Source organism: Perognathus longimembris, chromosome 14 (genome assembly GCF_023159225.1).
Source record: "Perognathus longimembris pacificus isolate PPM17 chromosome 14, ASM2315922v1, whole genome shotgun sequence".
NCBI lineage: Eukaryota > Metazoa > Chordata > Mammalia > Rodentia > Heteromyidae > Perognathus > Perognathus longimembris.
Window position 1 is genome coordinate 44,756,235 of NC_063174.1, and position 25,652 is coordinate 44,781,886.

Here is a 25,652-nt window from a genome sequence, read left to right on the forward strand (position 1 = left end):
TTGGTATCTATCCAAAAGACCAGAAACAAAATCACAGTAATGCCACCAGCACAACAATGTTCATCGCAGCACAATTTGTCATAGCAAGAATCTCACATGCCCCTCAGTAGACAAATGGATCAGGAAAATGTGGTACATATACACAATGGAATTTTATGCCTCTATAAGAAAGAATGACATTGTTCCATTTGTAAGGAAATGGAAGGATGTGGAAAAAATTATACTAAGGGAAGTGAGCCAGACCCAAAGAAACATGGACTCTATGGTCTCCCTTATTGGGAATAATTAGTACAGGTTTAGGCAAGTCATAGCAGAGCATCACAAGGCCCAATAGCTATACCCTTATGAACACATAAGATGATGCTAAGTGAAATGAACTCCATGTTATGGAAACAATTGTTATATCACAGTTGTAACTACTTTCAACGTCCCATGTGTGTCTGTAGCTTCTATTATTGATGATGTTCTTGTATCACCTTCCTGTGGTTGTACCTACACTATCTCTGTAATCTTATCTGAGTATATTGGCAACCGTGTATACTGGTATTGGAACTAGGAAATTGAAAGGGAATACCAAAATTGAGAGACACAGGATAAAAAAAGACAAACAACTACAAAAGCAATACTTGCAAAACTGTTTGGTGTAAGTGAACTGAACACCTCGGGGGGGGGGGGGGAGCGAAAGGGGGAGGAGGGAGGGGGGTATGAGGGACAAAGTAACAAACAGTACAAGAAATGTATCCAATGCCTAACGTATGAAACTGTAACCTCTCTGTACATCAGTTTGATAACAAAAATTTGAAAAAAAAATAATAGCACCTCTTCAAGTGAGGTTGGACTAAAGAACAGAAGACAGACATTGCTTCATCAGTGAAGTTACTTTGGGGCCAAACACAATCATTGGTCTGGTGAACACATGATCTCATAGTCCCTTACATTTCAGAAGAAAAAAAATAGTTACTGAAATGCGGTCCATTTTATATGAGCTAATTTGTTATTGTCTTATTTCTTCTCTTTATGATTTTTATTAGTATACATGAGGTATAAAGGAAACATTTCACTGTGACATTTGTATATATATGTATATAATGTATCCCAAACTCATCCCTTATTGCTCTTCCTGACTCCTATTTCACTTCCAAAATAGTCATAATACCAGGCTACATTATTCTTTTTTAATCCATGCAGATAAACTACTTTTACTAACTGTATCTTTATTTATTCTGTTTTTCCTACCCCTTTCTTCTGCCACCCACCTTACCCAACAAAATCTGTTGTATTTTCCTGTCATTTATTTTCTTTAGTGTGTATTAATTATACCAATGGGTTTCACCATGGTGTTTCAGATGTGCATATGTATTTATTTAAATCACTACAACCCTCTCTTTCCCACCTCTCAACTCCCAGTTGATTAACTGCTTACAATGACATATTTTATATCATATTCCCCTAGATGAAATCAGGATATTCTGACATTGTGCCTTAAGAAATTCTTCCTTCTCTCTTTTCTCCTCTTTTTCTTCTTTCTTCACTGATCTCATTTCTCTATGGTCATTCTGTGTGAAGTTAGCCCCACTAACATGCCTTGGATTTCTGTTTTAAATGCTAAAAACCTCTAAGGATGATGTCTACATTTGAGCTGTCTTAGTCATGCGCACACCTCTCATAACAAACCCTGGGCCCTTTGAATATGTGGTCACTTATAAGGAAAACCAAGACAGCCCCAACTATATTGCTTTTTCTCATCTTTTGCCCCCAAATATTTGTATGAAAATATATGCTACTAATTAAATATTTGAAGAAATCAGTAGCAAATTTAATTATTATTGAAGAAAAAGTATATCATAGATGAGGAGAATCTCGCCCTCTCACGAATGTGAGAATGATGCAAGAATAGAAAATAAATATATTATTATTATTTTGTGTGTGCTAGTATTGGAGCTTGAACTCTGGGACCTGAGCTCTTTCTTGGCTTTTTTCCCCTTGCTCAAAGCTGACACTCTACCACTTGAGCCATGCATCTCCTTGTGGCTCTTTGTTTGTTAATCGGAGCTAAAAGTCTCAGGGACTTTTCAGCCCAGGGTGGCTTCAAAATGAGATCCTCAGATCTTTGCCTCCTATGTTGCTAAGATTACAAGTGTGAGCCACAGTGTTTGGCTTAATTAAAATTTAAATATGTGTCTTCAGAATTACTTTTAGAATGTTCTTAGAAGATTTTAAAAGAAGAAAAATGAAATAAATAATGCAAAAATATATGATATAGTAAATATAAATTGTCTTAACTTTTCAATACTAGAGACTGAACACAGATAGGATGACAGTACTATTATTTTTTAAATAACCTTAGGTAGGAAGAAAACTTTATCTTTAAAAGGGAAAGTTACCAAGAATCTCCAGCTGGCATCATGTTTAATTAAGTTAGAAGAAACAAGCAAAACAAGAATGAACGCTGCCATTGCTTTTATTGATTGTCAAAACAGAAGAATTGGGCAACAGAGTGAGGCTGACAAAAAAAAAAAGCAGAAGCATAAAGATGAAAAAGGAATACACTGAACTTTCCTGATGAAGAGAGTCTCTTGGGGGAGTGTAAGCAAATGATTAGAACTAAGAGCAGTTTTACTAAGTTTGTTGAATAGAAGACAAACATATAAACCTAATTAGCCTTTCTCTATAATTATAATCACCACTTAAAATGCAGCACAGAAAAAATTACCATATGTAATAGCTAAATATAAGGGAACTAAGAATAAAATAATAAAAGATTCAAGACCTGTATGAAAAAAAAAGAAAATTGTATTGAAGGTTATAAAATGAAGACCTAAATCAGTCATCCATTCCTGTCATATTCAAACATGGGTAGGCTCAATAATGTCAATTTCCCTTTAGTTATTCTAGAAATGCAGTGAAATTCTACTCAAAACCCATGCTGGTTTTTCTATGGAACCTGAGTGTGAACTTTCCTTTAAGTATCTTAAGTAGGTCTAAAATTAGTCATGATAGCTAGGCACTAGTGGCTCATGCCTATAATCTTAGCTACTAAAGAGGCTGGGATCTGAGGACTGCCATTGAAAGCAGCCTTGATAGAAAATTTTGCAAGATTCTTATCTCCAATTAACCAGCAATAAAATCCAGAAGTGTGGTTCAAGTAGTAGAGTATAAGCCTTAAAAATGATAGCTCCACACAAGAACTCTTCGTTCAAACCCTAGTACTAGAACTAAATAGATAGATGAATTAGTGAACAGACACAACAACATAAAAAAGTGTGCAAAGCCATACAGAATCTCTTCTTCTCTACTGAAATCAGATCAGAGGCTGGCTTTGGCCTTTGGGAAGGAGGATGTGTATATCTGAGCCCTGGCTGACAGAAAAATCCAAATAGGTGAATAGCACAGGAAATAAAACCAAACCTGCTTGTAGGAAGAAAAAATGGTTGCCCCTTCCCAGAACATCCTTCAGCTCCCCTCCTTTACAGCTTTGCATCTTTGCCCTTCCCCCTAGTACCCTCTCCTTAAGCAGTTACACACAGCTCTGTAAATGTTAGAGTGACATTTGGACTTGGCTTGTTTGATCGGCTTGCCTGCTAGGCCAGGTTCCCCTGGGGTCCCTCCAAGCTCCAGTAAGTCAGTACAAGGCTCCCTGGCCTCACCTCCCAGAGCTAGCAATAACATTTACCAGCTACAGTTTTCTCCATTTTCAAATATTTCCTCGGGCCCACGTGATGCTGAACTCCCAACTCCTCCATAGACTGGGACCTAAAGAATCTGGTTTGGAGAGTGGCAAGCCTTCATTGAAGAACGCTTAACATTTACCTTTCATTAAAGATGGGACTTGTGTTTTAATCAGTCTGATTCCCCCAGGATTCTGATATATTTGGGTAAAATTAATTACTAAGATCTCCGACCTGGGTGCAAAGGAGTTGAGCGCCCCTTTAACTAACATTTATGTGGGAAGAAAGTGAAGAGATTGTGTCTAGTTGGTCTTAGAATATTGTATCTTAGCTCACACCAATCCTTCTCCAATCGCTTAAGCAGTAAAGCTTGACTAGGAAATTCTGCAGTTATCAATCATAAGGATAGATTTGCAGTTTGGGAGTCTTACTGGGTTTAATGCGATACAACTGGAGTTGAGATTAGAGTCAGGGATGTGGCCTGTCTCATTTGCTCCTCACTCATGTGCCTTAATGAATGAATGAATGAGTGAATGAATTAATGAATGAGGAAGGAATTGAATTTCCAGAAACTGAAGGAGTCCTGTGATAATATTTTCATTATTTTGTCAAGGAGGAAACTGAGGTTCAAAGATTCAATGAATTGTCTGGTCCTCTAGGCTTCTAAGTGGCTGGCCTTATATCCAGCCTGAGTGGTGTTAATTACACTACTGTAATGGGTACTTAAAGATCTGCATGTATGCCAAAAATAGAAATACTGGCAGAGAAAGTTACAAATGAGTGACACAATCGAGTTCCAATTAGTAAGTGTTAATTAGGAAAAATGGAAAGAGCATCACCATTAGGCTGGCACCAAAGTAATACATGTTGCAGATAGAAATCCACTGATGGGTGATAAAATTAGTATGTGACAAATGGAGGAGAAAGAAGATTTATACAAGCTCAGAGTATCTTCTCCAAAAAACTTAGCAGTTACAAAGGAAGAGTCAGTAAGTTAAGAGTAGGGAGATCTGGATAACACTAAGTTAATAAATCAAAATATCACTGGGAGCAAGATATATAAATATTGTGAAGTGCTTTGTGCCATGCACTGAGAAGGATATAATGTGATTTTCATAATATTCCTGTATAAGAAAATGGTATAACATTATTATAATCATGAAAAAACAATCAGGATACCAAATCTGAGACTATTTGATAAAATCATTATTTTATTTTTTGGTCTTTTATGGGGCTTGAACTCAGGGTCTGGGTGCTGTCACTGAGCAACTTTGCTCAAGACTATTGCTCTGCCACTTTGAGCCACAACTCCACATCCAGTTTTCTTGGGGTTAGTTGGAGATTAAGACTTTCTTTCCCTGGGCTGGCTTTGAGGTGCCATCCTCAGAGCTCAAGCCTCCGATAGGCTTACAGGCATGAACTACCAGTGCCTGGCAATCATTCTCTTGAAAAGGATGTAAAGAACTAAGGGGCAATAATTAATGCAATGCAGACCACTGGGTCCACAGACTATAAAGGGAGGAGTAATTCAGAGAGGATTTCAAAAATCTTGAAGAAGGCTGAGGCTGGGAATGAGTATTAAGGGTGTGGACTGGGAGAGGAAAGAAGTAGATGAATTCATTCTGCTTTGGAGGAAGGTGAGTGAGCCTTGCTTATTCTAAGCAGAGGAGCATAAAATATTCCACACAAAGAGAGTGCTCTGAACCAGGTCACAGGGGCCAGGGCACATTCAGAGGGCTAATGGAGGAATGGGGACAAGTGGTCTAGATGGAGAGGTGACTAAAAGCTTAATCACATGAGATTGAGAAATGAGTACCATGTTGTAAGAAGCATGAGGCCTTATGAAAGAACTCGACTCACGAGTAACATGATTTGACTTGATTTAGAATGTGAAGTGTAGTCCAACTGTAAGAAAAAAATAATTATTAAAAGATAAAATGAGGGGGCTGGGAATATGGCCTAGTGGTAAAGTGCTCGCCTTGTATACATGAAGCCCTGGGTTCGATTCCTCAGCACCACATATATAGAAAACGGCCACAAGTGACACTGGCTCAAGTGGTAGAGTGCTAGCCTTGAGCAAAAAGAAGCCAGGGACAGTGCTCAGGCTCTGAGTTCAAGCCCCAAGACTGGAAAAAAACAAACAAAACAATAACAATAAAATGAGGGGACCATGTGTGGTAGTTTATACCTCACTGTGGATGGTGGAGACACAAGGATTGTGGTTCAAGGCCAACCCAGATAAAAAGTTAACAAGGGTCTATCTCAAAAAATAAGTTGAGCATAGAAGTTCACATCTGAAATCCCAACTATGTGGAAGGTAGATGTAGGAGGTCTAGAGGTGGGATGAGGCCACCTTTGGGGGAAAAGCGTGAGACCCTATTTGAAAACTAAATGAATGCAGAAATAAAAGATGGGGACTTGGCTCAAGGGGTAGAGATCTTGCCTAGTAAGTATGAAGCTCTGAGTTTAAACCTTTGCCCTACAAATTAAAAAGAAGAAGAAAAATAAATTATTCTTTTTTAAATCAGAGATGGCTAATTAGAAAATAAAAAACAGAGAAATATTTCATAGTTGGTACACTAAAGCAAGAGAATTTTCTGTTGGGAGCTATTGCCCATTCATCAGATATACCTTTTCTTGTTGGTCGTTCGTGATGTAATTAATTGTTGACTTGGCATGGAACAGGGGCCCTGAGTCATAAAGACATCTTGGAGAAAGCTTTCAGAGGCAATGAGTGCCATGTGCCCTGTGTCTTTCTTCCTCTGCTCCAGTGCTCTTTCTGGCCCATTCATTTCTAACTCTTAGCATCTCAGCCTGTTGTGCCTCATGTGCAGTTTTGGCAAGCTGTACGCAGAGAAGGAGCCAGCTCTCTTGTTCCCTGCAGACATATAAACTCATCAGCTGTGGGCTGGTAATGTAATTTACAATACACTTGGCCAGCGCTATAAAACAACTTTCAGTTTACAGGGAAATGGAACCCTGACAGGAAGAAATGTTTATGGCTTAATTGGAGCCCGAGTTCTGCATGGCCCCTGCAGTAGCAGCAGCCCGAGCATGATGCATCCAAGTCACTGCCAGACAGTTACAACTCTGTTGCCCTTGCTTTTGGCAAGCTACCTCCAACATCAGGCATTACTCATTATCTACCCCAAGGTGCTGGTACCTGAGGCAGGGATAGTGATAGCCTAAGCCACCACTGGGCTACCATCCATCCTAGCACCTTGGTAGGATGACACAATGGTTGGCTACTAGGAGGTCATAACTCACTTCTGGAAGGAACTATCTGATGCCTTCCTCTTTGAAATCTCAAGTTGCTATAAAACAATCTTAATAGAGGCTTGAGATTAGGTGCATTCGAGATCAGCCATTCTTCTCTGTACGCTCAGTAAATTATTATCTGTTGGTTGACTATTTGGTTTTGTTCTTTATTTTTCTCCCTGGTGTACTACAGTAACAACCTGTCATTTATATTGTTGGGCTGAAAGGGCTGCTTTGATTCAATCATTACCCTAGGCGCTGATAGGTAAAATCAAAGCTACACAAGGACAGAAATTTGTTTTATCCATTTCCAGATCCCCAGGGTCTAGCACAGAGCCTGAAAACACATTGTATGTATTCTAAAATGGGATGTTGGATAAATAGCACTTCAATATTGACAGAGTAAATGGAATGATTAGAAATGGAAACTGCAGATGATGTGGTTTCCTGAGAAGAACATGATCTACTAAGTATTGCCCAGGGGATTGATGGATCTGCCTTGAGGCCTTATAGAGAATCCAATATTCATTCTAGTATTCTAACCATTGTAAAACTATGAGGACTTCAATACAAGGTACAGTTCATTAACCTAGTGCCTGTAAAATCTACTGTGTACCAATGCAGAGCTGTGAGATTTCCCCCTAGTACTTTTTTCTGACTCAGCTACATCCACTAAATATACATTGTAATTTATGTGCTGTGTGAGTTGCCTGTCATGTCTGGCCCTGTCCCATTCCTGTCGTATTCTGATTCCTGTTGATTCTGCTTCAAGAGATGTTGATTCTGCTTCAAGAGGTATTGGAGCCAGAGGCTAGTGGTTGTATCTATAATCTTAGCTTCTCAGAGGCTAAGATCTGAGGATTGATTCAAAATTGCCTCAGAGAGCAGGTAATACAAATGCAGGAGGCTTTTACTCTTCAATTAACAAGAAAAAAGTCGCACTTGGAGTCATGGCTCATGTGATGGAGCAGTAGGCTTGAGTGAGAAAGCAAAGAAAGAACTGAGGCCCTGAGTTCAAGATCCAGGAACAGTATAAAAAATAAATGAATAAAAAGTACTGGAAAGAGCCTATGTAGTGTGTGTGTGTGTGTGTGTGTGTGTGTGTGTGTGTGTGTGTGTTTCTGGGTTGGGCAATAAATCTTTAAGTATTACATCATTCATAGATCTATCGAGTCTTCTGTTTCAGAACATCAGTGGTTCTTTACAATCTGATTTTGGAAGCAGGGTTTTTAACATAGTCTCAAGCATGATTATCAAAGTTAACAGTACAGAATGAGAGTAAGAGGAGCATCATATCTTCACTAAAATACACTAAAAGAAGTCAAAAGCCAGGTGCTGCTGTAGCTACTCATAAGGCTGAGATCTGAGGATTACATCTCACGGCTAGCCTTGGCAGACAAATCTGCAATACTCATATCTCTAACTAATCTGCAAAAAGCTAGACGTGGAGGTGTGACAAAAGTGGTAGAGGACCTCCCAAGAACAGAAAAAGCCGAACATGAGCACAAGCATTCTTCCATTGAGATGGAATTTTATGCCTTCTCTGACTAAGCTGATCTAGAACTGTGCTCTTTCTGATCCCAGCCTTGCATGTAGCTAGGAGTATAAGTGTGTGCTATCGCACCTAGCTATTGGTTGAGAATGCCAGGATGGCCTCAAACCATGGTCCTTAACCTCCAAGTAGCTAACATTACAAGTATGAGCTATTGGCATTTAACTTAAATTTATTTCCTTATAGGATGTTTAATATTGCCTGAGATTATGAAAAAGAGAGATCAGAGAACTGTGACTTCCCTGTATTACATGCCTGTGAAAGCCAGATCAAGATGGAACCTGGGCTTTGGGCCTCTGACCAAGGCTAGCTACCTCTGACTTGGAAATGTTAACCCCATATAGAATCAGTAGGGCACCTTGAGGCTTCAAACAATTAAAACATGCACATTGATAAGAAGCCAAGTCATTTGTGCCCCACCTAACTTTAGCATGGTGCCCATCACAATTTAGCAAGTAGTACTGTGAAGGAATAGATAAATTTCTTAATAAAGCTTCATGATTTCTTGGATTAAAGGACTATTCTCTTTAACAATAGACAGGCATAAAGCAAAGTTTTCTTATCTCATATTTCTTTGGTTTTTCTTTATCTCATATTTCTTTGGTTTTTCTTTTGAATTCTTTTTTTTGTGCCATTGCTGGGATTTGAACTAAGGACCTGGCCCTCTCATTTGGCTTTTTCACTCGAGGCTGGTGCTCTACCACTTGAGCTACCACTCCTTCTGGCCTTTTTTTGTTGTTAATTGGAGATAAGGATCTCAAGAATTTTCCTGCCTGGGCTGTCCTTGGCGTTCGTCATGATACTCAGATTTCAGTCTCTTGAGTAGGCAGGCTTACAGGTATAAGCTGCTAGCACTCAGAATGTACCTGCTTTTTTTTTTTTTTTTTTTGCCAGTCCTGGGGCTTGGACTCAGGGCCTGAGCACTGTCCCTGGCTTCTTTTTGCTCAGGGCTAGCACTCTGCCACTTGAGCCACAGCGCCGCTTCTGGCCGTTTTCTGTATATGTGGTGCTGGGGAATTGAACCCAGGGCCTCATGTATAGGAGGCAAGCACTCTTGCCACTAGGCCATATCCCCAGCCCGTACCTGCTTTTCTTAAAGTGAGACATAGCTATCAAAATGATGTCATGTCTGCTCTTCCTGTAAGCAGCCTGAGGTGACCTGTGAAAATGGTTCACTATCTCTAGACCCAGAAAACCCCACAAAATCATGCAAGTCGAGAGGTTCGAATCTTCGTGTTCACTTTAGGAACACCAGAGAAACAGCCAAGGCCATGAAGGGTATGCATATTCGAAAAGCTACCAAATACCTGAAAGATGTCACTTTAAAGAAGCAATTAAATTCATAAGCCACAACGACAATGAAAATACATCACAAAGAAACCTATGAGATACAGCAAAGGCAGCGCTGAGGGGAAAGATCATTGCCCTCAGCACTCACATTAGAAGAATGGAATCAGAACAGGTGAGTAACCTCATGATGCAGCTAAAACGTCTGGAGACACAAGAAAAAAATTGAATCTAAAACGACTAGGAGGAGATAGATCACATAGATTAAAGAAGAGATAAATCTGATTAAGAAAAGAAAGATCATTCAACAAATAAGTAAAATTAATAAATTAAAAGCTGGTTCTTTGAGAAAATAAATAAAACTGACAGACCTCTTGAAAGACTTACAAAAAAAAAGAAGAGACTCATATCCGTAAGATCAGGGACTCCACTGGAAAAATTACAACAAATACACAGGATATTCAAACAATCATAAGGAACTATTTTCTGAACCTTTACTCAAAAAGAACGAAAATTTTACAGAAATGGATCAATTCTTAGAGAAGTCCAAACTGCCCAAACTGAGTCAAGAAGAAATAAATCAAATAAATAAACCAATAATTTACAGTGAGATACAGGAGGTAATCAAGAGCCTCCCAACAAAGAAAAGCCCAGGCCCAGATGGATTCACCAATGAATTCTATAAAACCTTCAGTGAGGAGCTAATACCAATACTCATCAAACTTGTCCACAAAATAGAAACAGAGGGAGAAATCCCAAACTCATTCTATGAAGCTAATATTTATACTCATCCCCAAACCAGGCAAAGACCCAACAAAAAAAGAAGTACAGAGAACTACAGACCAATATCACTAATGAACACAGATGCAAAGCTCCTCAACAAAGTATTAGCTAATAGGATCCAGAAACTGATCAAGAAAATTATACATCATGACCAAGTAGGCTTCATTCCACAGACACAAGGATGGTTCAACATCTGCAAATCAATAAACGTAATTCACCAGAGCTAAGACCAAGAACCACATCATCATCTCAGCCGATGACCAAAAAGCATTTGACAAAACACAACACCGATATGTGTTAAAAGCCCTGGAGAGAACAGGAATAGAGGTAACATTCTTTAAAATAATAAAAACCATGTACAACAGACCAACTGCTAATATCATATTAAATGGGGAGAAACTAAAGCCATTTCCCCTAAACTCAGGAACAAGACAAGGATGCCCACTCTCCCTGCTTCTATTCAACATAGTGCTGGAATCTCTAGCCATGGCAATAAGGCAAGAGGAAGGCATCAAAGGGATCCATATTGGCAAAGAAGAAATCAAACTATCCCTAATCGCAGATGACATGATCTTATATCTGAAGGACCCAAAACAATCAGTCCCCAAACTCCTACACCTAATAAATTATTTTGGCAAAGTAGCAGGATACAAAATAAACCCACAAAAATCAGCAGCTTTTCTGTACACCAGCAATGTACAAGCAGAAAAGGAAAGTATGGAAATAATATCATTTACAATAGCTAAAAAAAAGAATAAATTACCTAGGGATTAACCTAACTAAAGACATGAATGACCTATTTAATGAGAATTATAAAAATCTAAAAAGGGACATCAAAGAGGACACAAGGAGATGGAAAGACCTCCCATGCTCATGGGTAGGCAGAATCAATATAGTGAAAATGGCCATATTGCCCAAAATGTTATACAAATTCAATGCAATCCCCATCCAGATCCCAGCTACATTCTTCACTGAAATAGAGAAAGCAACCTATAAATTCATATGGAACAGCAAAAGACCTAGAATAGCCAAAGCAATTCTAGGCAAAAGAAGCAGTGCAGGAGGAATCACAATACCAGACTTCAAGCTCTACTATAGGGCCATCATAACAAAACAGCCTGGTATTGGTATAAAAACAGACCTGAAGACCAATGGAATAGAATAGAAGACCCAGAAATAAAGCCGCACTCTTACAGTCAGCTGATATTCGACAAAGGAGCTAAAGACATACAATGGAAAAAATATAGCCTCTTCAACTACTGGTGCTGGGAAAACTGGGCAGCCACATGTAGAAAACTCAAAGTAGACCCTAGCCTATCACCGTGCACCAAGATCAACTCAAAATGGATTAAGGACCTCAACCTCAGACCTGAATCCCTGAAACTACTGAAGGACAGAGTAGAAGAGACGCTAGAACTTATAGGCACAGGAAGGAACTTCCTGAACATAGTCCCAGGGGCACAAAAGATAGGTGAGAGTCTCAACAAATGGGACTACTACAAAATACAAAGTTTCTGCACAGCTAAAGACATAGCCACCAAACTTGAAAGACAGCCAACCAAGTGGGAAAGGATCTTCACCAGAACAGCAACAAAGGCTAATATCCGTCATCTACAGAGAACTCAAAAAACTAACCCCCTCCAAACCCAGTAAACCAATTATTAAATGGGCAAAGGAGCTAAAGAGAGACTTCACAGGAGAAGAAATAAAAATGGCAAAGAAAAATATGAGGAAATGTTCAACATCCCTGGCAGTAAAGGAAATGCAAATGAAAACAACCCTGAGATACCACCTCACTCCAGTTAGAATGGCCTATACTCTGAACTCAGGCAACAACAAATGTGGGGGGGGATGTGTGAAAATAGAACCCTTCTCCACTGTTGGTGGGAGTGGGAGTGTAAACTAGTAAAACCACTCTGGAGAACAGTATGGAGGTTCCTCAAGAAGCTCAGCATAGACCTATCCTATGACCCAGCCATACCACTCCTAGGCATCTATCCTGAACAACAGGTCTCAGGATAGCAAAAAGACATCTGCACTTCCATGTTTATCGCTGCACAATTCATAGCCAAAATATGGAAACAACCCAGATGCCCCTCTACAGATGAGTGGATCCAAAAAAAATGTGGTACCTATACATAATGGAATACTACATAGCGATTAGAAATGATAAAATATTGGTATCACAGGGAAATGGTCAGAACTTGAACAAATAATGTTGAGTGAGACAAGCCTAGAACACAGAGAACAAAGGGGCATGGTCTCCCTGATATATGACTGTTAGGGTGGGGGTACGACAGTAGAGACCAGGTCTGCGAAACAAAATAACTTCTTTTCAAATGGTATTTCCATAGATTTGGGTCAGCGACCTTACTTTATGTATCTAAAAACAAACAACTACTAAACATAAAAAGGTCTAGAATAGACCTATCAGTAGATTACAATAGCTCAACAGCTATGTACATATGATCATATAAGACAAGGATAAGCAAAAACAACTCCAAGAGAAGGACAAAGGAAGACTCTTATTGTTGATATGACATTTAAAGTTCTAGGTGAATTTCCTTTGGCATACACTGCGTAGTTACTGTATATGGTTTTGGTACACTGGGTATTATATATATGCCTATGATCTAGGGAAGGGAAAGAAAAACAAGGGTATAAAATATCACGAGATAAGTACTCACTGACTTATTATGTAACTGTACCCCTTTTGCACAACACCTTGTCAACAAAATTTAGTTAATAAAAAAAAAAGAAGCAATGTGTGCCCTTCCAGCATTGCAAAGGTGGAGTTGGCAGGTGTGCTCTGGGAAACAGAATTTCTGCTGCGCATGCTTAAGAATGCAGAGAGTAATGCTGAACTGAAGGGTTTAGATGTAGACTCCCTGGTCATTGAACACATCCAGGTGAACAAAGCAGCCAGGATGCGCTGCCGAACTTATAGAGCCCATGGTAAGATTAACCCATCCATGAGCTCCCCTGCCACACTGAAATGATCCTCACTGAAAAGGAGCAGATTGTTCCTAAACCAGAAGAGGAGGTTGCACAGAAGAAAAAGGTATCACAGAAGAAACTGAAGAAGCAAAAACTTATGGTACAGGACTAAGTTTAGCATAATATTGCAAATAAACAAATGTTACCATTATAGTAAAAATGATGTCATGTCATTAGCATTGTCTAGTTTTTTAGAATAAGAACTAGTGTGACTGCAAATTGGGGAACATCATGTTCAGAATGTGAAGAATTAGTTCTTCACCTTGTCCACAAGAGGGAAGAGAGTACACAATCTGTGTATGTTGCAATGTTTGTCAGGAAAAAAAGAGAGAGAGAAGCAAAAACTAACCACTCTTGAATGTGTACGGCCAGTGGCTTTGAAAGTACACGGGAAGGTGTAAGGGAGGTGAGTGTTCAGTGGTATCTTGCTGAAGGTTGGCTATGAGAACTGTCTTCCCTCATACAAGATATACAAGATAGGTTCATATGGGGGATTATGGTGCTAGGAAAGGAAGTCTACTGGTTGGGCTAAGCCCAAAGTGAGAAGAGCAAAGTTCATGAGAGCACACAACTAATTTTTCATTATACAGTGTCAATGCCAATGGGCCTCCTGCATTTCTTTTTAGCAATATTGCTTCAACAGTGTAGTCTCTCTGTCCTGTGTGTTGCTGCCTGTCAACCTAGCATTCTCCTTTCAGACAATATAAGATAGAAATGGTATCACTTGTCTATGCTACCCACTTCCTAGAATCCATTTTCCCTATAATCTCCCCTATGATCTTTTTTTTATTAGTTTCATCCACCTAAAAGAACATTTAGTTGATTAAAGAAATAAGAATTGCATAAGAGATTTTTAAAAGACATTCTCAAACATGGACAAATTTAGATCATGAACACTAGTATTTACTGTTGCCATAAAGTTCGAATATTTATGGGATAAAATATTGTGGCTTAGAAATACAAAAAACTGGGCCAGGCATGATGGCACAGAACTGCAGTTCCAGCTCTGTGGGAAATACAAGTAGGAAGATCATCTGAGGGCTAACTAGGCAAAAAGTCAGATTATCTAATGGTCTGAAGATGCAGCTCAAGTGTTAAAGTGCTTGCCTAGCAAGTGAGAGGCTTTGTGTTCACTTAATCTTTCCCTTCTTTTATTTATTATTATAATAAAAGTAATATGCAGTGGGTTTACTATTTCATAAGTCAGATAATGAGTACATTTCTTTTTGGACCATGTCACTTCTTCCCTTGCTCTCTCCCAGTTTTTCCCTCCCTTCCTCACCTGCAAGCTTTGTAGTTCATTTTAAACATAATGTCTAGTGAGTGCCACTGCTGTATTTGTTTCCCCTTTGTCCTTCCATTTCTGTGTATATCTTATTTTTTAAAATAAAAATGAAGCAAGGAATACAAAACTGATTTCAACAAATGGTGAGAACAGCAACAACACTGAAATGTAGAATAAATATATGAGAATTGTTTACATTAAGAATATAGAGCTGGGCACCTGTGGCTCATGCCTGTAATCCTAGCTACTCAGGAAGCTGAGATCTGAGGATCGAGGTTCAAAGCTAGCCTGGGCAGGAAAGTCTGTGAGACTTATCTCTAATTAACCACCAGAAAACCAGAAGAAGCACTGTGACTCAAGTGGTAGAGTGCTAGCCTTAAGCTAAAGAGCTCAGGAACAGCACCCAGGTCCAGAGTTCAAGCCCCATGACCAATATCACACAACAAAAAAAATATACAACCATGTATATCAGAGGTCCCCAAAATTCCCTCAATCTGAATAATTGCCTAGAATGATTCATAGGATTTAGAAGCTGTTATGTACTAGTTGAGAGTTCATTGTATCAAAGGTTAACCAAAAAGAAGAAACAGTCTTAAGTGTCCCATAGTCCTCTTGTAGTGGAGTTGTTTGTAGAAGTCTCATTTTTCCAGCAATGTCATGTCTCATTACAAAAGCACAGAAGAATTGCCACCAAACAGGAAAGCAACTACAGGATCCAGCATTTGTATGGACAGTTAGTCACACAGACAGACAGTGCTTGCCTGACTATCTGTAGTCACTGATGCTCCAGACCCCAAGAGAGAAAGAAGGAGTTTACCATGAATTACAGCATCTCTTAACAAAAGTCTATCTCAGCTGATGCCATGCAACACAATGCCCCCTGCAGGCAAACACACATTACTCACAACTGTGTATGATCTCAATTCCCAGGACCCAATGCAGGGACAGTCATCAAACTAAATGCTTCTTGGGAAGATGAAGAATTTAAATGACTCCCTTTCCAGCCTGTGGCAAACATAAGAAAACGACAAGCAACATTCACACAAAAGAAAATATGAGAGAATCATATTTCCATTTTTCATTGCTTTTACTTAGAAATAAAGTTTAAATATAGCATCTCACATTTTAATAATATCTTTTGTAAATTTCACTCAGTTCTCTGGGGAAATGGTACCTGGTTGTGAAGAAATTCTCTAGTTTTTTTAGCTAAATTAAAATTTGTGACTAAAATGGCATACAGAGTATTTTCCATCTTTTAAAGAGCTATGTATTAATATTACTAGTTGTTTATATGCTTAGAAAAATGCCAGAAAATAAGGCTTCTCTAAGGGTAGTGATGGTTAGGTCTTGTTTGTGGGACTGGCAAAGTTTAATTTTTCCTGTACATATGTCTACATTTCTTAGATTCACAAAATAGTATGTACTACTGTGTGTGTGTGTGTGTGTGTGTGTGTGTGTGTGTGTGTGTATTTTGAACTCAGTGATGGACACTGTCACTGAGCTTTTTTGCTCAAGGCTAGTGTTCTACCAGTTGAGCCACAGCTCCACTCTGGCTTTTTGGTGGTTAGAGATAGGAGTCCCATGGAGATTTTGGCTTTGGCTAGCTTTGAACTGAGGTCTCCTCAGATCTTAGCTTCCTGAATAGCTAGAATTTCAGTTATGAGCCACTGGTACTTGGCTTTTATGGGAAGAGGAGGGGATGGCCATATGTACTATTTAAAAAAATAAAGTCTTAATTTTGTTTTTCTTTTTAAAAAATAAGAGAATGAAAGACAGAGGAAATCGGTATTCTTGGAGACAAGTCTAAGGTATACTAGAAATAGTGGGTCCCATTTTGCTGGGAATTTAAGCATACTACAGATAAAAGAAATACACAAGGCAGATTCATTTTCTTTCTCGTTGGACTGTTTGTTTCACACAATGATTCCACAGAGAACTTCTTCCATATTAATTTCTATCACGTGGATCAATATTCAAATTCCAGCCCCTTCCTTTATTTGGGGGAGCCTCTGACTGACAGTGGAAGGGTAGAGTTTTCCTTTTGGTCACAAGATGGGAATGTAGAAAGAAACTGTGGTTTACTGAGGTGGAAGAACCACAAGTAACAGGAAAGCAATCATAAAATAAGAAAAGAGAATCAGTCCTAAAATAGATGTTAAATGTCACCACGATAATCATTAGTAAGCCCCAACTTAATAGGGCTGAGGTTCTATGCTGAGAAGACCAGAATCTAACTATCTTCTCCCCCTGTGTTCCCTCCCATAATGAGACCACTACTGGGGGGGAGGGGAAATGGGACATTGCTTCTTCACCCATCTGGTGAAGAGAAGTCCTACTCAGAGTAGCTGTGGCCTCAGCCCTGGAGTGCTCCACACTGGCTTGCCTAAAACAAAGCAGAGACAAGTTCATGGCTAAGTGCTCTTTTTCCCTCTTGGTTGAATGATATCTTGGTTTCAAGCAATACAAAGGCAAAAGGCAATTGAAGAGAGGCAAAGCCTGTTCTGGATTTCTACAGGATGTGTGCACCAGCGGCTGTAAGGCCATGTGGAGCCTTGACCCACTCCCAGCAGTGTATGAAGTAATGATTTTACCTTAAGCCATTCTACTTTGGGTTTCAAGTGCTGAAACCAGAAGGATTTTGTGTGTTGTTGAGGCAAGTCATCAGCCACCATCTGTCAGCACAGCATGAGGCACACATTGATGATGCTTTATGTGTGCCAGTAAACAATGACATCAGCAAATATATCAAAGCCTGTCAGAAATACCAGGCCTATGAGCCAGTAGAAGACACTGGAGCAAGGGTATATGTAATTTCACCATCACACTATCTGGTGTTTGCCTCAGGGATGGACAGTTGGTGCATTTCTGAAGCTGCCCTTGACACTTCAAACTCAACTTGATCCCTCACTCATGTTGCCCCCCATCCACACCCAGTAAAGCTGAGAATCATCTGCAGGCTTGGACTCAGCTCTGTCTGAAACCAGCTCTGCCCCCTGAACCAGCCTGGCACCTCTGATGGCTTCTCCATTTTGACACCACTGTCCTCAACAACTCCATAACTGAGTTCCTGACTAATACCCGACACCTTCAGTGATTCATTCTGCATTTGTATCCACATTTTATTCCTGCTTTTAGGACAGGCCTGCTAGAACCTTGAGTCAGTTTAACTCTTCCTAGCCATCTTGTAACCTCAGTGTTTTGAAGTGTACTGTGTGTTCTTAGATGTTCATATTACTAATTAAGGCTACAATAAAGGGCCTGTGTTGTCAATGTCCTAGGCTTGTCAAATGACCTCAGTCTTAACTTAGGGAATTCACACAGACAAAATTTACTCAGCATGTGGGTTTGCTGTTATTCGGTAAGTTGTGGTGTTGTGGAAAGACACAGATGATCCAATCATGTTCTTGACCTCACTTGCTCATGACAGGAATCCAGGTGATGCTAGAAGCAAAAATTTGTACAAGGTTTCAAGTGCAGAGAACCTGGGAAGATGAAGCCAAGAGGGGCTCTCTTAGGCTCACATTTGTCCACCTGGTTCTGGAAAGCTGTGCACATTTTCAGAGGCAACTGATGTAGGACATGTGGCAGATTGCTAAGCACACTGATCAGTTATTAGAGTAGGACATGGGTCATATCTGAAATCATTGACAAAGGGTAGAAATGGAATATACTAAGGAGGCCCATGAAAATGATTTGGCCAGTGAGTGGGTTGTACTGATTCAGGACAAGATCTAGGAAGGGGAAAAAAGCCAAAGATCTAGGAAGGGGAAAAAAGCCAAACACTGGGAAATGTCCAGACATTAGAACCTTCACAGTTCTGGGAAAATATAAGTCACTAAATAAAATAACACAAACAAAGCCATTGGTCTATGCCTGTAATCCTAGCTGTGGAAGATCATTGTTCAAAGACGACTCAGGTGTGGGTACCAGTCCATGAGACTCTAACCTCCAGTTAACCAGCAAAAACCTGGAAGTGGAGTTGTGGCTCAATTGATAGAGCACCAGCCTTGAGCAAGAAAGAATGAAAACACAGGGCATGGCCTCAAGTTCAGGCTCTAGTACTGACATAAACACAAACACAAATAAAAATACAAACAAGAAATCTGTCGGGCTACAATAATTGCGGGGGACACTCGGCTCTGTGCGCTACTCCTGCAGGCGGGAGGGCAGAGCGTGTCCCAATTGAGACTAAGCCGAGATGGGGTAGAGCCGGCGAAACCACCCATCCCAAAGCCCCCCTTACGTTTAAGAGAAGACACTGGACATGGAGATTTCAGGGAGCTGTCTGATGGACTTCCGACTTCTTCCATTTATTTAGGGGGTGGACAACTACATTTAAAGCAAGAGTGACGGCGGGAAGGAGAGGGACTTGGGGGCGACTAGCTGGACGTTAGCGATTGGCTGATCGGGACTGTCCGTCAAGTATGGCACCTTAGGACCTCCTCCACCGGCTGATGTCATACCCCAATAGAACCGCCCCTGGGCCCGGGCGGTGCCATCTTGGAGGCAGACACGTGTATTCCAGACCGAGAGGGGAGGCAGGGCCGGTCCAGAACTACTCCTTCCAGTTTCAGACCGGAAGGAGGTAGGAGTGGTTAACAGCCAAGCAGCCCCAGGGCGGGAGAAGAGGCAGGACTCTCGGGACTGCCCCCTTAAAGGTACAGCCAGAGCCCAACAGAAATCGACCCGTTGTTGATGGGACCAACATCTAAAATTGTTGCAATGTGTTGTCTAGAGTATCTAGTTTTCATCTGAAACTTGTCAGGTATACATACACACAAACCATATACAGAGATAAATGTGAGCAGTAAAAATCATCTTTTGGGGGGCCTCTGTATTGGACTTAACTGACAAAAACTATAATGTAGCTTGTACATATATGTGTGTACAGAAAACTCTATTTAAAGAATTTAATTAGAGCTAGTGTAATGGTTCATGCCTGTAACCTCAGCTAAGTGGGAATCAGAAATGAGGATGAGCTAGCCTGGGTAAAAATATTAGCAACAGCCAATATTAAAAATAAAAGCCAGGTGTCGTGATCCATGCCTCTAGTTGTTTATAGTGTTGTTGACTCCTCGTATTACCTACAGTTTAGTGGCTCACCTACAGTTTGCTGGCTCGATATTGTGGGATTGGTGGACGTTTTCTGCTGTGTACTTCAGAGAAAGAGCAGACCGTGAGAAACGAAATGAAGGAGAGAGATAAAGAGCTTAATCAAGGTTGCCTGTAACCTTCATTTCGCCACTTGGATGGTGTGTACTTATTTCTGAAGCTTTGTTCAATGTTCTACATCAGTAGTCACCACACCCAGTTCAGGAGCCCACCTCAAGGACTGAGTGTGCTATAGGATATGCCTGTCAATCTAGCTTCTTAAGTGGTAGGAAAAGGAGGCTCACGGTGTGAGGCAATTGTGGGTTAAAGAGAAAAACAAAAAACAGACTCTTACATCAAAAAGCAACTGGGGCCTGGTGGAACATGTCTATAATCCCAGCTAGGTAGGAGGTAGAAGGCATCCCCAGGCAAAAGACTGCCATTTACCTGAAAAATAAAATAAGGACTGGGGATAGGGCTCAAGTGGTAGAGCGTTTGCCTAGCATGTTTTAGGCTTGAGGTCAAACCTTAGCACCACTATTAAAAAAGACATAAAATAAAAACTCATAGCAATGTAATATTTTATTTTATTTTATTTTATTTTTTTATTTTATTTTATTTTTTTTTGCCAGTCCTGGGGCTTGGACTCAGGGCCTGAGCACTGTTCCTGGCTTCTTCCCGCTCAAGGCTAGCACTCTGCCACTTGAGCCACAGCGCCGCTTCTGGCCGTTTTCTGCATATGTGGTGCTGGGGAATCGAACCTAGGGCCTCGTGTATCCGAGGCAGGCACTCTTGCCACTAGGCTATATCCCCAGCCCCGCAATGTAATATTTTAATAAATAATAATGACTCATTAAATAGCAAATATGAATAAAAATAAAATTTTATATAGCACCTACCTATCTCCAAAAGGAAATTTTTGAATTAGTAAAGTTAAAACCTAAATGAGAAATTTACTAGTAGGATTTAGCAGTGGATTTGACTTGGCGGAAGAATTAATTTGAAGATAAATCAGGGGAGATTATACAATCTGAATAGTAGAAAAATTAATCAAGATAAACAAAACTTTAGAGAAATATGAGGCACCATTAAATGTACCAACAAGTGTATAATGGGAAGAGGAGTGTGTGTGTGTGTGAGAGAGAGAGAGATGCTCAGATGATGCCTAAAGACTTCACACCTTTGATGAAAATGATAAACTAATCTACACACTGAAAAAGTGAGATGAATTCTTAAGAAAGACAATTGCAAAGAGAATTTTATCTTTGACATGTGTATATTATAAACAAAGATACTATGAATGGTAAAAAAGACAAAGATAAAGAGAACTTTTTCTGAAAGCTTGAAAGTAGAAAAAAAATCACACACAAATACAAGGGCATCACAGTGAGATTAGCAGTCGACATTTCTTCAGGAAAAATGGAGGTTAAAGGCTATGAGAAGACACACAGAGTTGAAAGAAAAACAACTGTCAGCTTGGAAGCGTATAGCCAGAGAAGCTGTCTTTCAAAATGAAGGTCAATTAGACATCGTCAGCTAAACAAAAGCAGAGAATGCATGCTAACACACTTACCTTACAAGAACTACTTCAAGATTTTCTTCATGCTGACAGAGACAGCAGATGTTAATTTTGAATTTATGTGAGGGGAAAGAAAAAATACAAAGAGCTCCAATAAAGGTAATTATGTAGGTAACCATAAAAGACAGTATAATTACACATGTCATTTTCTTTCTTTTCTTAATTTGATTTAAAAAGAAAATGCATAAAACAATATCTATGAAATCGTGTTGTTGTGCCTATATTGTATAGAACTGTCATATATTTGACAATTAAAATCCAAGTGAATCAAGTTTCCTTGGGAAAAGAAAATGATACTAGATGATAATTTGAATCCACAGGAAGATGCAAACAGAATCAGAGATGGTAAATAATAAACTTAAATTTTTAAAGAAAAGCCTCCATAAACATATTTGAAGTCCCTTTTTTATGTTAGCTTCTTAAAAAGGTTCTTTTTAAAAAAAAGCTTCTTCCTAAGAAGAAGAATGCCAGTTTTATAGTGCAGTCACTATAAACAATGTATGTTGTGACTGTAACTTATACATCTGTTACACGACATACATTTATGACATGATATGACTCATAGTACAGAAAAAGAAAGAGGGTGGGAGAAGCCATATAAAAATAAAGTTTCCATATTTTGGTCTGGGCATACTATGTAGTTGTAGAATGGCTCTGATCACCAGTCCTACCAAAAATTAAAAAGAAAACAACCTATATTATACTTGAATTAAGTTATTATAAAATGTAATCTATTCTGGCAAATTAAGGTGAATATTCTAAGTGCTAGTGCGACCAGTAAGAAAGTAATTCAAAAAGTAGTGTCAAGGGCTGGGAGTATGGCCTAGTGGCAAGAGTGCTTGCCTCCTACACATGAAGCTCTTGATTCGATTCCCCAGCACCATATATATGGAAAACGGCCAGAGGGGGTGCTGTGGCTCAAGTGGCAGAGTGCTAGCCTTGAGCAAGAAGAGGCCAGGGACAGTGCTCAAGCCCTGAGTCCAAGGCCCAGGAATGGCAAAAAAAAAAAAAAAAAAGTAGAGTCAAATATTGTTAAAGAAATTAAAATAAGGATGCTAGAACAAGGTGCCCATAGCTCATGCCAGCAATTCTAGTTGCTTAGGAAGATGAAAGGGTAAAAGGGGAACAACATAAGGGAATGAGTTAAATATCATTATACAACTGGCCCAACACACACCTTCTCAGTATTCAACAATCAAATAGACATATTGAAGATTGGATACATTTTCCATATAGTCTCATTCACCCCAAAAGTTAGGATTCTAGTCATGGCAGTCCTCATGTTTGAAGTCTTTGAAATAAAGTAATATGAACTGATTTTGTTTCAGATGATTCTTGTATTGTTTTTTGCTTCATCACCTTCCCCTTAAGAAATCAGGTTATTCATAGATCATACTGACAGATGCACAGGGAGACAGTTGTTGTGATATACCTTTTATTCCTGTTAGCTCTTTGCATACTCTCCTGTTTACTCTCTCATCTGACCAATATTGATATTAGAAAGATGCATTCAAGCCAGGCACTGGTGGCTCATGTCCGTAATCCAAAGTATTTCAGGAGGCTATGATTTGAGGATCACAGTTGGAAGCTAGTCTAGGCAGAAAAGTCCATGAGATTCTTATCTCCAAATAATCACAGAAAAAGCCAGAAGTGGTGCTGTAGCTCAAGTGGAAGAGTGCTAGCCTTGAGCAAAGGGAGCTTGGGAACACAGCTCCCAGGTCCAGAGTTTAAGGCCCAGAACTGGCCAAAAAAAAGGTACATTCCCTTATCCATATGTTCAGGCAGTACACATAGAGGAACAAGAACAGACATTAATTTAGGAATGTATAAAAGACATCATAATATGTGTTGCTAATGCATGAGTTTAAATAATGGCATGTGTCTATATGCATGCACACATACACACACAGATAGGAACAGCATATTCTATAATAGAGCAAATGATGTGTTTAGATCCTTAGGAACATGGTATGTTGCAGGTATAGCTCTCTTGACAACAGTTTTACTCACCCACACCCCACAGTCTCTCTCCTCCTAATATAACTGAGGTATTTATATCTCTCTCTGTATTTTTTTTTGCCAGTCCTGGGGCTTGGACTCAGAGCTGAAGCACTGTCCCTGGCTTCTTTTTGCTCTAGGCTAGCACTCTACCTCTTGAGCCACAGCACCACTTCTGGCTTTTTCTATATATGTGGTGCTGGGGAATCAAACCCAGGGCTTCATGTATGCTAGGCAAGCACTCTATCATTAAGCCAGCTTCCCAGCCCCTTGACCACTTTTTAAAATACTGCAGAACAGTTATTTGTATGTGTTCTGGCTCTTCCCACATAAGTAGCAACTATTTGACAACAGACCTTATTTACTAAAAAACCTCATCAGTGTCAGATATTAAGCCCTGTGAGAGTCTGGTTGCCTGTGTTCTCTGAAGGTATTTGCTGATGAATGACTGAACCAACTAACATCTTGAGTATCCATGTGTTATAAAAAGTCCGTGGACTTGGTATTGGGTCAAAATCTCTGTTTTGCCATTTGGGGATATCATCATCTTTCATCTCTAACCCATCTAGTTTTCTTGATTGTGAGTAGAAGAAAATCTCCTTTACAGCACTGAGATAACATAGAGTGGGTTTCTTCCCTACTCCACCCCCATTTTTTTCTGGTCTTTGAGCCTGGGCTCTGTCCCTGAACTTTTGTGTGCTCAAGGCTAGTGGTCTACTACTTCTGCCACAGATCCACTTCTGGCTTGCTTTTCTGTAGTTTAGTGGAGGTAAGAGTCTCACAGACTTTCCTGCTTGGGCTGGCTTGAAACCATGATCCTCAAATCTCAGCCTCCTAAGATTACAAGTATGAGCCACCAGCACCCTGCCCCTCCCCCACTTTTTTTTAAAAAGAGAAGTTCCAGTTGAATCTGTCAATCTTTTATGAGTGAGTAGAGCTCCTCTCTCCATGCCTGGCCAGGCAGGATGTGACAAGTACAAGCTTGCTGTTGTTCCCTGGTCTAGGAGGTTTCTAGCCAAATGTTGGGTGCTTATGATGCTTATGAAAATACAGGGATTCTGATACTTGCTTTTTCTTGTACAGGTGTTCTATCCATGGCATATCAAATCATAATAACTAGTAATCTGTGGGTGTGCTTTTTACTTTTGCAAGATGCCTTCATGCCATTATTTATTTCAGTTCCCTCCAGAAATAATGACTAGAAACTTGGTGACCGCCAGCTTCTCCACCCCCATTCCTGTTAGCAATGCAGCATTTGTCACAATGACAGCCTTCATCCTAACACTACCCTCCATCCTTCTTTGGCAGAGGCGTCCATCCTGAGCTATGACGGCAGCATGTATATGAAGATCATTATGCCCATGGTGATGCACACCGAGGCAGAGGACGTGTCCTTCCGCTTCATGTCCCAGCGAGCTTACGGACTGCTGGTGGCTACAACTTCCAGAGACTCGGCTGACACCCTGCGCCTGGAGCTGGATGGGGGGCGTGTCAAGCTCATGGTTAACCTAGGTATCGTATGAAGGCCCCCTGCCCCACTCTGTTTGGGCTTGTCTTCCCTTCCCTTTCTGATTTTTATTGGTTTGACTGAATTCTTTGTTTTCTTGAAAGTTAAACTGCTCACCTCTTGTTTAATCGACCAAGGATAAAAAAAACCCAACAACAAATAACCTCCTTGTTTCTGCATGAGGTTTTGATGTCAATTCCTGGTTTCTGACAGTGGTTGTTCTTTTTTTTTTTTTTTTTTTTGGTTGTTGTTGTTGTTTTGGTTTGGTTTGGTTTTGGTTTTGGTTGTTTTCCTAAATGGAATATTTGTTTTCTAAGTTTCCTTTCTTGGTTTTTTGGAATCGTTTAGCTTTGTGTAAAACACGCTACTTTGGTCCATCTTTTGATCAGTCATACTTCCATCAAGTCCAACTCCTTGGCCACCACTCAAAACAGTCAAGCTGAGGATGGGGGTAGAGCTGGGAGTTGAGGCAAAACAAGAGGATGGGATGTCAGAGTGCTAAGCTATGCAGGCAGCACGGGACACTGTCCTGGATCCTCCAAGACCATTCAGAGGCGAGTTTTCTTTGACCCTGGTATCACTGACATTTTGGGATTTTTTTCCCTGGGAGCCAACATGGTAGATGATTCCCATTGTCTGACTGGAAA

The 25,652-nt window shown here is 40.0% G+C and overlaps 1 protein-coding gene and 1 pseudogene across 8 annotated transcripts in view; both read left to right on the forward strand.

The window, feature by feature from the left end:
- The window catches only part of LOC125363578, a 71,857-nt pseudogene extending 58,200 nt beyond the window's left edge, over positions 1-13,657 (forward strand).
- Nrxn3 (neurexin 3) overlaps positions 1-25,652 on the forward strand; it is a 1,433,525-nt gene that overhangs the window by 498,768 nt on the left and 909,105 nt on the right. For all 8 annotated transcript variants that reach the window (XM_048362219.1, XM_048362221.1, XM_048362224.1 and 5 more), the window contains one exon: positions 24,807-25,010. In XM_048362219.1, the coding sequence (XP_048218176.1) occupies positions 24,807-25,010 (204 nt within the window). The remainder of the gene's footprint in view (positions 1-24,806; positions 25,011-25,652) is intronic.